Genomic DNA, 16,191 nt, shown 5'->3' with positions numbered 1-16,191 from the left:
ATTAAAGGAAGGCAAACCTATGTTCATGGCACTTGTAGATATAGAGAAAGGTTTTGACAATGTTGACAGGATTATACTCTTTGAAATTCTGAAGAAGACACGAGGAATAAAAAAAGGGAGTGAAAATTAATCTGCAACTTGTACAGAAACCAGACTACAGTTAGATTTGAAGAGAATAAAAAGAAAACTGTAGTTAAAAGAGTGAGACAGGGTTGTAGCCTATCCCCAATATTATTCAATTTGTACGCTGAGCAAGATGTGAAGGAAAGAGGAGAAATTTAAATAGGGAATTGGTACAAGCAGAAGAAATAAAAATATCCAGGTTTTCCAAGGACATTGTTATTCTGGCGGACTTGGAAGAAAAGTTAAAAATTTAATATTGTCTTGGAAAATATGTTATAGACTGATTATCAGTGAAAGTAAAACAAAGCTAACTGAATGTAGTCAAATTAAATCAGGTGATGTTGAAAGAATCTGATTAGAAAATGAGACCCTAAAAGTAATAGGACGACTTCTGCTTTTCGAGCAGCAAAAAAGAAAAAAAATTGAAAAATTGACAATAGCCAAATACAAACAGGCAGTAGCAAGGAAACCATAATTGAAAAAGAGAAATTTGTTGACGTTAAGTGTAAGTCTATATGTTACAAAGTCTTTCCTGAACTGGAGTGTAGCCTTGTGTGGGTGTGAAAGATGGATGACAAACAGTTCAGAAAGGAAGAGGATAAAGCTTTCAAAATGTTGTGCTACAGTAGAGTGCTGAAGATTAGGTAGATAGACTGAATATCTAATGAGGAGGATATGAATCAAAATGGCGATATAAGGAATTTGTGGCACAACTTGATCAAAAGAAGGGATCAGTTGATACTACACATCTAGAGACATCGGGGAATTATCAGTTTATGGAAGGAAGTGTGTGAGTAGTAAAAATTGTAGAGGAAGATGAAGGATTGGCTACAGTAACCAGGTTCAGTGTACGTTGCAGCGGCTATCCAGAGATGGCTAGGTTTGCACAGGAGTGTGGAGAGCTGCATCATACCATCTTTGGACTGAAGACCACAAAAACTTTAACAATTAATTAACTAATTAATTAATTACTGTTGTCCAAGAGGTATCTGATATCAAGGCCAGTGTCTAGCCTTTTGTTATGGTGTTAACACTGTTGGTCTGAGTTCAGTTGAAACAGATCATAGGAGGCAGAGAGACCTAAGAGGCCCTGAACACAGGTTTACAGATTTTCAAAACCATTCTTGATCAGTTGTGCGACATTTATTATTTGTGAAGTCGTACTTTTTCCCAAATAGGAACTGGCTGTTGAAAGAATAAGGAGCAGCTTTGTAGTGTGTATGGAGAGATACAGCTTCCAGGATCATCAGGTAACTTTCTTGGTTTGATGACCGTTATAACCTTGCTTTTCTCCAAGAGATTAGAGCACTTGGCAGTTGTCGAGTAGGTCTAGTATCCGTTATTTTACAAGAATGCATTCTGAACTGAAGTGGTCACAGGCATCAGTATTTTTTTCTTCTTGATTGTTAGTTGTTTGGGTGTCTAGTTTGGAAGATTTCTGCTCAGACACTACAGTCTGGAACCATGCGACCGCTACAGTCGCAGGTTCGAACCCTGCCTCGGGCATAGATGTGTGTGATGTCCTTAGGTTGGTTAGGTTTAATTAGTTCTAAGTTCTAGATGACTGATGATCTCAGAAGTTAAGTCCCATAGTGCTCAGAGCCATTTCTGCTCAGATGTGATTTCTCTCTGTGTGATAGCTGGTTATTTGATTGGTAGTGATAGGAACATACTCCAGAGTGTCAAAATTAACAGGCATAATGTCACAACATTGGTGACCCTAGCATTCATACTCCTGCTGCAGGTACCATCAGATGTAATGTATAATTTGACTATCTTTCATTCACTGGAGTGTTATGGCATATATTTAATGTTTTCTTACACAAGACTTTGATTCTTGTTGTTATGTTTTTATTTTGTGTGAGGTAGGGAGCGCCATGGCTGCGTGTTACAAACTGGCCATGGTTCCAACTGTTGTGTAGGCCAAAGGTGTTAAAGAGGATGAGCTTCATAGGTACTGCTCTCTTTTTTAACAGTGACATATTATTAATATTTTTTGTAATGGTTTGGAGAAGCTGACCCCAAAATAATGTCTTAAATTCACTCCACTAGGCATAATTTAATATAGAGGGAGAAGTATATTGTACATCAGTAGGAATAACTGGACCGCATTTTACACCATAGTAATGAAAAAGATAATTAAATTTTTGCCGAGTGAACTGCCTTTTTCTTGCATTGAGCCCACTCTTTAAAAGAAAATCTTTAGAAAGAGAACCATTATACAGAGTAAGGGTGAAAATCATGCGTGTCAGAAATATTGCCTATTGCATGGGGCTATTTTACAAAAAGTGAAAAAGACACAATTGATGGGCTGAATAGTTCCTGACAAATGTTTGTTCCAGTATGAAATTGCTACCCGTAGTTTAAACAAATTCACTGTTGTTTGCCATGCTTATTGTAAAAGGCTGCACAAATTACTGTAACAGCTCTGTGCTACTTACAATGACAAGAGAATGTCTGCATTCCCATAATTCAGTGTAGGCTATTCTAAGTGGAAAGGGTTTGGTGCCTTGTTCTTCACTGAAAACTAGGATGGAAAAAGTTTGAACAGACAGTGTATAAAAGTGTGCACAATAAATAGGAGACACAAATCACCTGATATTGCACCAACATACAAGTGGCAACTTTTGTTTGTGTGTCGACAGGGAGGGGGAGATTGGATTGCTGTGTGTGTGTGTGTGTGTGTGTGTGTGTGTGAGAGAGAGAGAGAGAGAGAGAGAGAGAGAGAGAGAGAGAGAGAGAGAGAGAGAGAGAGAGAGATGTAGATTGATGTTTCAGATTTAATTTGTGTCTTTAACTTTTTATGGATGTCAAGTAAAATACACAAATAACAGTAAACACATACTTAATTAATGTTTCCATAACACATCTTGCAGAATTAGTCACAGTTTCTACAGATAATATGGGGATTGTGCTACATTTTGCAACTATAGAGTCTTATTTGTTTCAAATGCATTTAACTTAATTTAAAAGTGTCATCAACGGTCACTGTAACAGTCGTGGTTTTGTTTAATAAGGTCACAAACATTTCTTATGTTTAAAATTCCTTTTGTCTCTTTACAAAACTATCAACCAGATTTATTTAAAATTAATATAAGACAGGCAATTTGTGTGTGACACTTATCCACCCAACCAGAGAACCAGATCATAAATTGCAAGGTCCGGAATTCAATTATCAGTTGCCCTAAGATATTTTTCTGTCACTTACCACTTCTTTCATCTGTGGCAGTCTTTGTTAATGTGAAAAATGTCAAATTGCACTGTGGTTCAGGGTCATTGTTGAAGTGTAGCCCCCTCCCTATCTCCCCATAACTCGCTGGGTCCATCAGTTCAAAGGTTAGAGGATAGGAAAGGCATAATAATGCCTCCAGGAGGACAATGCCACATAAATTATTGTGATGTGAAAACAAGCTTTACCTTTTAGTAATTCTGTGCATATGCTTTTTCTCTGCAACCTGTGGCATAGTCTGGAAGCAAAATTACTTTAGTACATGAATCAATAATGGTAAAAGCAGGCAGTGCTTTAATTGCATAGAAAGCAATATGAGGTTTCAATTGTCAGGGGATGATGTCTTAATCACTCCATTTTACATTAGCTGGCATTTGCACCAAAGATAAGAGGTAACAAATGCTAAGATTTTATAATAAAGGGTGCTTCTTAGTTGGTGAATTTTGTTTAACAGTTAAAAATTAATACAGTTATAGAAAGCCCTTGTAGACGGTAATTCATTTAGGAGTGAAAACAATTATCTGAAAAGTTCAGGCCTGCTCGTTCCTCAGACCTTAATCTCCTAGACTTAAAGTTGTGGGGGACACTTAAAGGAATTAGTCTACACCATGTCAATCAACAATGTGTGGACACTACAGGGTTGTCTTCAATGGGTACTAGCCGGTAAAACAGCAACTGGGTATACTTCAAAGGGTGCATCATTCCTTATGCCAGAGGGCAGAGGGGTGTATTGTCATGATTGGACAGCAAGTTGAACACCACCTGTAAACACATGTTTATCACAGAAAGTATGCATTTCTGGACCGATGTTGATTGGACGTTTTTCCTCAATCAGTACTACCGCCTCTGAGTATTAGTCACTTTTTTGAACACCCTGTATATTGTTAATTGTTTGGTCAATGAGGAGAGAGACCTGGTTCATTTGGAAAGGAATGGGAAATAAATTCACTTTGGCTTTACGAAATGACCTTTCCTCTCATTTGCCTTACCTGAAAGACAAATGCTGGATTATCCCTTTGAGAAAACAATGATCCATACACTGTGTTATCCTTGTTTCTAATTTGTCTTTATATGCTGCTGCCATCTTGTTAAATCGGGGTTGGTGGATGGGGATTTCAACCTTGCTCATCTCAAGTAGAGACCTGTACCATCGTGCATGGTCTTAACATGGAGTGATCATGCTCATCATTATGAATTCACTGTTGATCATGATTGCTGCAAAATGAGATAGAAGATAAAGCAGTCAGCATGGAAGCTGTTTTGAGAAACAATAGTTCTTCATTAGACATAGTCCTATTAAAAGTGGTAATATCTACCCTTGCCTTCCTCAGAGATGTGAACAGACTTATCCAACCAGTTTACATGGACTTCAAACCAAGGTGCAACTTGGAATTTTTCACATTAACAAATTGATAAGTGAAAGATAAAAATCCTGTCTGACTATTGATCAAGCCCCATATCTGTAGCTCAGTAGTTTGCACTTAACCACTAAGCCACGAAAATATGAAATATAGTGAACATTTTTCTTAGTTTTTAAAATATTCTTTGCATGCTTCTTTAGCTTAACATTATAAAATATCGCGTGTCACATGAAATAGGAAATATTTATATGTAAGACAGTTTTTGTGTTTAAAGTTGAGAAATAATCACAGTTCTTCTGTTTAACAAAGTTTGTATGTACACAATAACTCCAGAAGACCTATTTTGATTTTTTGGGGATATCAACTTAATATTCATGATATTACGTTGACAGAGGTTCTCGGCAAGACATGGCGGCAATGGCATCACCTCCAGCTTCAACTCCCCAAGTTGACCATAACACAACACTAATGGAAGATCCTGACATATGGCGCCCAACCTAGGCGTAATAACTCAGTTTCTTTATCACTGTAATGAACATCATTAATCTTTTTTGCATGTGCCCTGCATGTTACATTATTTTGGATCAGAAATCAAAATGCAAAAATATCTTCATTCTTCTTAGTATTCTCATGGCTAGTAATGCATTTCCTTTACAGCTGAACACCGCATGTTGATATCCTACAAAGTTAGATAGTACTAGAAAGTTGGTGAAATGCATAGTAGTCTTACCAATAAATATTATTGTAATGAATTTAGCACACTTTTGCATTTTATTCTTTCTAGATGCTGCACTGATGCAACAAAAGAATTTTTTAGTAAATTTAGAAATTGGTTTCATTTATAGTGTAAAATATTAATTTACAGATCAGTTATTAAAATGAAGTGGATTTTTTTATATGAATTGAATAATGATGGTTCTGAGACATATTTTGTAAGCTTCAAATTGCCATCACTGTTACATGCCATAGGGCCACACTTAGTTTCCAATTTAGATAGTATGCATAAGGAGTTAAGGGAGTAACAGTGTGAGTTAAGAGAAAAATTGATACTCAGTTCAATTTAATTGAAGACTAGTGTGATTTTGGGGAGTGTGCAAAACTTTCCTTTTACATGCGGGCAGTATTTTGTTAAAGACAGCCGTAAAGCTTAAGAATTTAAGGTAAAAGTGGTTTTCCATGCATTAGCTTACATTTCTCCCCTTCTTGGAGTGGTCAAGGATGATTTGCGACTGGAAATGGATTTTATAAAAGATACATTGTCATTTGGAATAGCTTATCAGTCAGCGCAGCCCACAATGAACTTTTCCACTGAACATCAGTGTTTCACTTGCCTTTTGACACCCTCAGATTCTAGTATTGCCAAATATTGTAACTCTGCTGGACATACAAAGAAATGCAATAGAACAGTTTTCCCCATGTCAACATAATTTTTGGATTCTGATAATAGCCCAAGGCAATAGTAAAGACTGCAAGAATCATTTACTATTTACTCATAGTGAATACAGCAGTGTGTGTAGCCATTATGTGTGGCAGTACATCAGACACAAAGCTTTCCTCTGTTAGAAATTGCCCAGAAGGAACATTCCAACCATTTGATGTGTAGTGATCTATCCTTGACACACATTATAGGCATTTTTATATTATTTACATCTATGCCATAAGTCATCTTACAGCATTTGGCAGAGGGTGTTTATTGTTTTACTACACTCCTTTTACATTTGTGAGATGTGCGGGATAAAAACTGAGTAGCCTCTGTGAGATTGAATATCAATAATATTTCTGCCATAGTCATTTTTTGAGATGTGTGTGGGAGGATTGTAGAATTTTAACAATAAATCTTTCCATGATGCACAACACATTTTCTGTAGTGTTTGTCAGTAGCCTGCTGATAAGCTTCATGGTACTCTCATTCTTAGTAAATGAACTAAGTTAAAAGGTTGCCATTTATTGTTAAAACTTGAAAAATATTTTTATTTGAAATGTGTACTGACAAATGTGTGGTGCACTATAGCAGCATACAATAAGTGTATTCATCCAGACATGCAGTAAGTACAGCTTCTGCAGGGATGCAGAAAAGTGTATAACCCCTTTTAGTGCTGTAAATTAATGCAAATGTTCATTCATCAAAGCAAAATGACAAACAACTTTGTTACTACATGGCTGTCTGCCAAGTAGGTAACACAAGGTATGAAAACATCAGAATCACCTGATGACATGACCGCTGAAACATACAGTGATGTTTAAAATAAGTGACTGAAACAACAAATAATGATTTTTGCCATCTAATCTCCCTCCATGACAAACAGACCATTATGAACAAAGTATTTGTCTTCTCTAAATCTCATGTGATTAGTGTCAGAGATTGATGTAGAATACTGAACAATTGGTCAAACAATATTAGTAGATAAGTGATCAGAGGTTTTGCTTGTACCATTATTAGCCCCTTTCTGAGCCATAGATAAATTTAATGGAGAGTAATGAAAGTAATTTTTCCTTCCAGTATTGTAATAATGGACACCAATTTTAAACTAATGGATAATTTACAACAAATAACATCGGTCATTTTAAAGAGAGTTTCACATTATGTATGAGGTTTGTCCTTTATTCAGGTATTACAATATGGTCTCCTTCAAAGTACTCGCCCTGAGAAGTGATACACTTCTGCCAACACCATTTCCACTGTTGATAATATTGCTGAAAGTCTTCAGTTGTGCATTTCGGGAACATGAAGAAGTCACACGGGGCTAAGTCGGGGGAATAAGGCGGGTGGTCTGTCACGGTGATTGTGCTTCAGGCCAAAAACTCGCGCACAATGAGCGACGTGTGAGTGGGCGGATTGTCGTGATGAGGGATCGACCTGCCCCCTTTTGCCAACTCCGGTCGAACTCGGGGCCACACGAGCTCTGAGACGTGTCAGAACTTCAACGTAAAAATTTCTGTTCACTCTCTGGCCGGGAGGGAAAAATTGCTTGTGAACAATGCCCCTAGAATCAAAGAAAACAATCAGTATTGTTTTCACATTGGACCTTGATTTTCGCGACCTTTTTGTTCTCAGTTCTCCTACTGTTTTCCATTCCTTGCTTTGAGATTTGAGCTCCACATCAAATTCATAAAACCAGGACTCGTCTCCAGTGATGACTCGGTTGAGAAAGTCCCCTTGTTCCTCTGCTTCCAACCAATCCTCACAGCACTCAACCCTCTTTGCTTCTGTTCTGACGTCAAGAGCTTCGGTATGATTTTCGCACACAATTTCTTCATTTCAAGTTTTTGTGTCAGGATTTCGTGAATGATTGTTTTGGGGATTGACAGCTCGTCAGCAATCATTCTGACTGTCAATCTATGGTCTGTAAGAACACAAGCCTGAATTCGTTCAACATTTGCATCAGAACTCAATTTCGATGGGCGTCCTGTGCAAGGGTCATCGTTCACTTCTTCTCGGCCATCCCGGAACCTTTTTAACCACTTTTTCACGGTTGGTTCCTTCAGAGAATTGTCTCCGTAAACCTGTTTCAAACACTCAAAAATCTCACGGCCATTCTTGCCTAGCTTTGCAAGAAACTTGATGTTGACACGCTGTTCCTCAATCAGAGATAGCTCCATGCCGACGGCAGGTGAAAAAGGGTAACGGTCAACAAGCTGCCGCATACTCCCACCTTCACGCAGAGTGCTCTGACTAGAACTGAGCATTGATGGGTTTGATTACAGCAGTAGTCCCACCTGGCGGTGACTGCAACTTGTAACATAAAGACATTATTCAACTTTTATACGTATTTTCCGGACAAACTTTGTAACTTGCTAAGTCAGTGTATTATTCATTATGATTCAGTTGTATAAGCTGTTTCTTGAAGACTCAACCCAGACGTATAATTCAGAGGGACTTTATTGAACGAAAACACACAGGAAGGCATGTAGGCCTCAGATCAAATTCACCTTGCAGATTAACACTGGGTCTGAGGCGGCAGCCAGCCTGGACATGGTTTTAGGCTGTCTTCTATATTCACAAAGATAGTCGGGGCTGGTTGCCACGTCCCACCCCAGACGCACATTGTGCATGCACTTTGAAAAATGATGTAACATTTAACCATGCAATTACACTAGATTCAGACAGAAGGGGTACATGGATTTCTCCTCATGGGGAGATGGCAGTTGCTTTAAAATGAGCTGGTGAGTAGTGATTCAATTGTAATAATAGTAGCTTATATTCAGGTGTGGTTGGTTCTCTGCAGAATTGGAAAAGTACCATACTAGTCCACATCTAACATTGGCTGAATAAAGAACATTGGAAAGAAAGAATTATCGAATGAAAATATGGAAAACACACTGCCTGTTGAACTTTGCTACTCACAAAATTCTGTAGTATGTTTTGTTCTTATAAGTAATCTCCTCACTTTTCAACAGTTATTATTCTGCAATACCAACTTGCAATTTGTGGTATAGTAATGTAACTTTTGTCTGGGATGGCGTCAGCAGCTCTCCCATCTAACACCTGTTGTGTGACAAAGATATGAATACCATTCTGGAGGCAGTTTCAGCATATCTTCTCTGTAAATGTGTGGTGTACTGTAGTATGAGCAAAAACAGATTAAATATATCTTTTGCCTTCTTAAATCATCTATGCTAAATGAAGAGCCTCTAGTGTGGAAAGAGTTCAGCATAGAAACATGCCCTGGACCAGAGCCCATAAAACAGAAATCGCCAAGGATTTTAACAGCAGCCTTGAAAGCTTGCATTCCTTTGCCTACAGGACTAAGCATGCTCTTTAAACATAACCAAGTTCCTGCAGTTTACATCTCTCAGGTAACACACAATCTAAATGTAACACCACTGACTACCAAACTGGCTGCTTCAATTCTCTTTATTGGCCTCCACTGTTATTAGACCTCACCTCGTTAGATTTTTGCCTGTAGAGATGGATAAAAAGAAGCTCTCTGAGAAGAAATAAACAAGAAGCTGGTTGCATTATGAATTGTACTACCATTTCAAAGTATGGATAGATTTTTAGTGAAGTGGTACATGTATTTTGGAGAATGCCAAAAAGTATATTGAAATCTATTGGATGGTGTTCAGAAAACTTAATGTATCGTAAATGTTTGTGTTTTTTGCATCACAGCTCGATCCATTGGAGATCTGAGGTTTCCAACTAAAAATATCCTGTCACTGGCTTTTGAAATATTATTTTCAACGTAGTTTTTTTGCTACAGTTTACTGATCACCATCTCGAAACTTTGAAGTTTTCCTAAATGAAATGGAGTTATTGCTAAATAAAGTAAACAAAATGGATTGAGAGTTGATAATCTGAGGCAACTTCACATATAGTAGAAAACAGAGGCCCTTTTGAACCGTGCAACATCCTATAATTTACTGGCTGAAGTAAAAGCTGCTACAGGAGTAACAGTAGCTTGCGAAACAGCTTTAGATCAATTTCTGCTCAAGAAAAGTTTACACAACACTTCACTAAAAAATTTCAGTGCAGGTTTTAGTGACCATCTTGCTAAAATATTAAGCTTAAAAATGAAAGGCATTATTATTAACATGTCTTAAAGAACTACAAGTAGAAGGTATAATAAGGATAATGTAAACTGCAACAGCTTATTACAGAAAGAAAAATGGTCACAAGTTTACAAAATTAATGGTATCAAAGAAAAATTCAACTCTTTCATAGATACATTAACCCATTTCTTTCAAATTGCCTTCCCACTGAGAATTGTAACCGTAAGGGTGAATTCTAGAGCAAAAAGCTGGATCACGAGGGGAATAAGGGTTCCATGCTGTAAGATAAGACTACTTTGTAATATGCGCAAACCAAAAATTCCTCATTTGAAATACACAAATACCATAAAAAGTACTCAAGAATTCTAAGAAAAGTAGTGAGAGGAGCAAAAAAATGCATAATGACAAATACATTTACAATTCAGCTAATAAACAGAAGGCTGTTGTTGTGTTATAAAAAAGAATCTGTTGAACACAGGCCATCCTGCAAAAATATAACACTGTCACAAAAAGTATAAGAGTGATAAACCCCTTAAAAATAGCAAACACTTTTAACAGTTTTTTTTAACAGGTGTTGCTGATAATATGATACTATCAAACTTGCATAAGAGCACCCAAGCCAATGAATACAAAATAAGTGCTTGTAGAGGATCAATGTACATAAGTTCTATCTGACAAGATGTAGTAGTTAATGTAATAAAAGAACCAAAAAATTCCACCTTTTCAGGCACTGATGGTGTCCCTGTAACAGTCTCATAGAGAGGAGTGCATCAAGTCTAATTGAAATACTTACACATTTACGTGACTGCTTACTTCACTTCAGGAAGTCACTTTCCCTGCTGTATTGAAAAGTCATTCCAGTACATAAAAAGGTGGAAAAGATAATATAAATAACTACAGACTCATCACAATTTCTTCCTGCATTTCAGAAGTATTAGAAAATGTTATGCATGACAAACTTATGAAATTTATAAATAAAAAAAATATCCTATGCAATGAAAAACATGGTTTCAGAAATAAGAAGTCAATGACAACTGCTATTTATGAGAGCATAAATTCCATATTAAGCCTAATAGAAAAGAAACAGGACTCAATAAGGGTATTCATTGACATGTCAAAAGCTTTTGACATGGTGGACCATAAGATTCTGCTGTCAGAGCTTGAAAAATGTTATTTGAGGTCTGTCCAAAATGGGATCAGTTCCTTCCTGAGCAATCATAATCAGGCAGTGTGCATCAAGCACACAAATATCCATCTAAACACTGTATCTGAACACTTGTCAGCCCATAAACAAATTACTTGGCAGCTGGGCACAGAATAATCAGCTAAAAACAAAAACAAACAAAAAAAACAAAAACAAAAAAAGTCCACAATGCTCCAAACAAGGACATGTTTATCCCATTGGCCTCTATCAACGATGAACTACTTAGTAACAGTATTGAAACCAAATTCCTTGGACTTAAGCTGCACAGTAATGTAAAGTGGAATAAGCACATTGAATACCTGAGCAAGACATGTTATCTTCTTTTCTCGCCAAAAATATGCTGTAGTCAGAAAACAGTAATGAATGCATATCATGGCTACTTCCATTTTTGTCCTAAATGTGGAGTCACTTTCTGGAGAAACTCTAAAATGGCTTATAGCACTTTCAAACTACAAAAAAAAAAGGGCTGCTTGGATGCAAACCTAGAGACTCTTGCAAACCTCTGTTTAAGATATGTGGTATTCCTCCATTACCGTGTGTACATTATTTGTCCTAGTCTAGTAGAAAGACAATAAAGGGCAGCCACTCAAGAAAAATGTCAATATCTGGCCTTAACTGCACAATATTTTCCTATAATACTTGAAGAAACTTGTTTTGAAAGCTTACAGGTGCCTCAAGTGTGCCAGTTTGTTGACAAACGCTGTACTGATCTGCTTGTCATATGAAAAGCAGTGTTTGTCCCATTCATGGCAGTGTGGAGACAAGCTCATTTCTTATGTAATCAGCAACATTGATACAATACCATGAATGAAGGGAGATGCACATACCCTTCATAGACAATTCTTGTTGTGGTTTACAGAATGATTTTTAGTGCACATTTGTTTGGAAGATGACTTGTAGGTAGAAAAATTGCAAAAATGTGAGGTGACATTAGGTGGACATACAAAACCTAAAATTCTTTGCTAGCGCATGGAGCAATACTGTTAATGTTCAGAAGTACCAAAATTATATCCAGCAACCACATGTGTGACATCTGAAACCCAAATAAATCTATATTTCTTATTACTAGGAAACTTCAATTGTTTTTAAGTGGGAAGTCTAAAAGACTCATTGTGACTGAAGCGGTTTCATTTCCCATGCTGTTAGTAACCTCTCTATTAGCAAGTTTGTCTTGGGAAGCTTTTCTGCTTGCAAGGAAAGCTTTCTACAGAAGGAGTTGATGACCGACGAAACATCTTGAAAAATCAAAACTATGTGGGAGACACACACACTTGATCTTGTCCTTACTGCTTTTAGTCAGTATTGTCTTTCCCCATTATAGTATGACTATGTATTTATGGTTATTCTTACGGCTTCAGTGTACTCTAACCTGAGTCACATTTCCCACCCATATGCAGTGATCCCAGGGAGGAATCTTATGACAAAGCTACCCTCCATTGAATTTTTTGAAATGTTTCTCAAATGAGTCTTTCATACTGCAGGAGTGTGAACACTGGAATGAAACTTCTTTACAGATAACAATTATGTTTCATACCATGATTTTAATCTTAAACAGGAATAAACCGATCTCTATTGTATCCTTTTTCTCAGTAGAGTTAGTGAAAGATTAGCAGTAGAGTATATGTGTGGTTTAAATAGCAGAAGAAGAGAGGTCCTAGCAAATCAAAGATGTGAGATGGGGCCTGACAGTTCGGTCACTAAAAGTAAATCTTGTGTCTGCAGATGATTGGACTGATTTGTTTTCATGTACCACGTTGTGCAAAATTGTTCGGGTTTTCACAGCCTTGTTTGCTTCTGTCTCAGGATTTTCAGCTGACATTAAACAAGTTTCCTGATGTTTCAGCAGCACAAGTGGGTGGCATCAGTAAAGCTTCACCCTCTACTGCTGGGTGAATCTTTGACTACACCAGCCACTCACATTATTGGAACATAAGGAAAATCGTTAAACAGATGTCAGCGGAAGATTCCAAAATAGAAACAAACAGGCAATACTTCACTTTGTACTTTCCTTGCTGTATACTTTCTGAAACAAATGTTGCCAAATTTCAAATTGTCTGTAAGTAACTAATGCACTATTTTACCAGCACATCAAAATGGTGCACTCCCTTGATTAATGCGGATACTTCAACATCTTAGAATCTCTTTACATAGCTAGCAAGAGAAATATTGTTTGACTGTGAGGAAGTCCTTTGCATGTATGTATCACTGACAACTGAACTTGTAAATGATAAACCTATTCCTAATACTGTTCTTCTCTTTGCTTTACTGTACATTTTTTCATTTCAGTTAAATTGAATCAATCAGTTATAGAATGTTATATTTTTGGTTGATTGCAATTTTTGTCACAATGCATGGCTACAGCTAAGTGAGTGCACTTTCTGCTTGCAGTAGAATATAAGGGTAATTTCTGATTTGCTGCCTTGGAAAAAATATGTATTAAAACATTGGTAAACTGTTGAGTCAGTTGCTTGGATCAGTCATTTTTAGCAGTATGCTGATCTCTGTATTATCAGCGACATAGTGCTTCTTTTTGAAGGGTTTTTACTTTGAAAATATAAAATGTTCTGAAGTATTTTCAGTGCAGTTGTGAAAAGGATCTCAAATGCCCTCTGAAAATTTTTTCAGGGCAACGGCAGAGGAGATGCGTAGTAATGCTGCCCAGCCAGACGGACTTCCAACGGGAACCCATTCCAACCTTGTTGATCATGCTCAGCCTACAGCTGTCAGCGATCCCCCAAAATCCTCATTAGTTGGCGTAGTATGACATATTGGTTCACTATTACCAATTCTTTTGCTGTGGAAACTACCTGTGTGAACTGAAAACATTGGTGACTGCCATTTATGTGATTGTGCTGGCTTAGTCAATTTACAGTGTTATGCCATTTTGGTCCCCTCAATGTACCAAAAATCATTTTAGTCATTTATGTGCTTTTGCATTTATTAGCATATTGTTTATAGCTAAAACTCGGTAGATCAGTGATAAAGAAAGAGTATGTTGCATTTGTTAAGATTTAGGCAAAATATGGACTAAGAAATCTTGATCACATTGTGTTTTGTTTGTGCTATTCTTGTATACACTGTCACTGTGATAATTTTTGGACTTGTGTGTGTGTGTGTGTGTATTGTTGAATATTATTAGCATTATTACATTTAGAAATGTTGTAATATTTCAGTGTGGTAGGGTTTTGAGTGTGATCAACAAGTGACCAGCGTAGTAAATAAACAAATGTTCTTAAGTTATACTCTTTTTAATCTTAGACTGAGAATTGTCACTGCACTTCATGCGGTGTTATCCACCAGATAAACCGAAATTAGGGTAAGTATTTATTTGCAATGGAAATGCCCATGTCCTCTTTTTTTTTTTTTAAAAAAAAAAGGGAAAATAAAATAAAAAGGGCAAGATTTCATTCCAATAGGACTTCCTTTAACTGCTATTATATGATTAAGTGCTATATTTTGTATTAATTAATATTTAGTGTGAATGTCATTTTTGTATTCATTTGTTTTTGTCTTTGACTCACTTTTTTCCTTTGTAAGACTGATGGACTACATGTTTTAATGATGATGTGCATTCGTGATTGCATTTTTGTTATTTTACTTGTAACAAACTTGTCATTTGGTGTACCCGCTCTTTGTAGAAGGTATCATTGTAAATCAGTAATCATAGTTGAAAAGGGTTAAGATACATAATCCATTTGCATTGAGTAACAAATATGGGAGTGATTTGGAGATGCTGATGTTACGCAATTATGGGTGTAGATAATTAGGCAGTGTGTGTATGTACCAGAATGTAATGTAAATAACTGTATGGCAGCTCCTGAGTTCTTCTTGGTTGTGTAAGTAATGTAAGAAAAAGTTTGATCAGAAGAGAATAAGAATATAAATAAATTCAGGAAATGGTGGTTTTGTTGTAAAATTTTAATTAGGAATGTTATTTATACTGTAATAAATTCATTGAATGAATGTAAGTATATATATGATAAATGTTATTCATGTGTTCCTTCAGCACATTTTTAAATGTACAGTTCTACCTAATAATGTCAGTTCAAATTTAGGCATTGAGATTGTCCTTTTTCCAACTACCAAAGCATTTTCTTCCTCTCTTTTGTTTTCAAACTAGGATTTGTTCAGAGACTGATCTGAAACTAAATCAAGGTCTAAGTTAGGATGGAAGATGATAGATTGGTTCTCAGTTGGCACAGCCCATGAAAGTGTATCATAAAAGTAGAGATTATCAATTTTGGCAGTACATTGTGTGCCACAAAATTATTTTTGTCATTATGGAAAAAATCTTGAACTTTTGTGGTTACATTCAGATCAGCATTGTGTACAATTACTTGAACTGTTACTACGGAACACCTCATCTGACAGTTGCTTTCTCACTGGTTACTTACAGCCCTTTTCTGAGGTTTAATGAGAATACATCATCTTGCAAGAAATATAACAGTATTGTGCCTATCTAGTATTTTACCAGAGGAGTGTCTTGAGTTCAGTTGCATTGCTTCATTGAGTAACATATTAAGGCAGGAAAATTTTGCCTTTGCCATTGCCATCTTTTTATAATGTTCCCTCGGTACTTATTTGTGCATTTTAATACAGTTCCTAGTTCTTTGCACAGCTACTAATCGCTCCCATGAGGTCTTTCATGTTCTGTCAGTGTCAGAAACATACATTAATATTTGGAAATACATTACAGTATGTTCTTGCTTGCATAATAATGAACAGTAATTTAATTATTTTATCCAACTATAAATCTTGCACAATGGTATGACAAATTTGAGAAT

At 36.5% G+C, this 16,191-nt stretch overlaps 1 protein-coding gene across 3 annotated transcripts in view; it reads left to right on the top strand.

The window, feature by feature from the left end:
• LOC126483955 (calcium channel flower) overlaps positions 1-14,764 on the top strand; it is a 69,042-nt gene extending 54,278 nt beyond the window's left edge. Inside the window, exons 6-7 of one of the 3 annotated variants that reach the window (XM_050107250.1) lie at positions 5,106-5,216; positions 14,033-14,172. In XM_050107250.1, coding sequence (XP_049963207.1) covers positions 5,106-5,214 — 109 coding nt within the window. In that variant the 3' untranslated portion in view covers positions 5,215-5,216; positions 14,033-14,172. Of the gene's footprint in view, positions 1-5,105; positions 5,242-14,032 lie in introns of all 3 variants that reach the window. The other 2 variants (XM_050107249.1, XM_050107248.1) reach the window with 2 other exon arrangements.
• Positions 14,765-16,191: the final 1,427 nt, after the last annotated feature.

Source organism: Schistocerca serialis, chromosome 6, assembly GCF_023864345.2.
Source record: "Schistocerca serialis cubense isolate TAMUIC-IGC-003099 chromosome 6, iqSchSeri2.2, whole genome shotgun sequence".
In the NCBI taxonomy this organism is placed as follows: domain Eukaryota; kingdom Metazoa; phylum Arthropoda; class Insecta; order Orthoptera; family Acrididae; genus Schistocerca; species Schistocerca serialis.
Note: the sequence above shows the minus strand (reverse complement) of the source record. Positions and strands in the feature narration are given on the sequence as shown.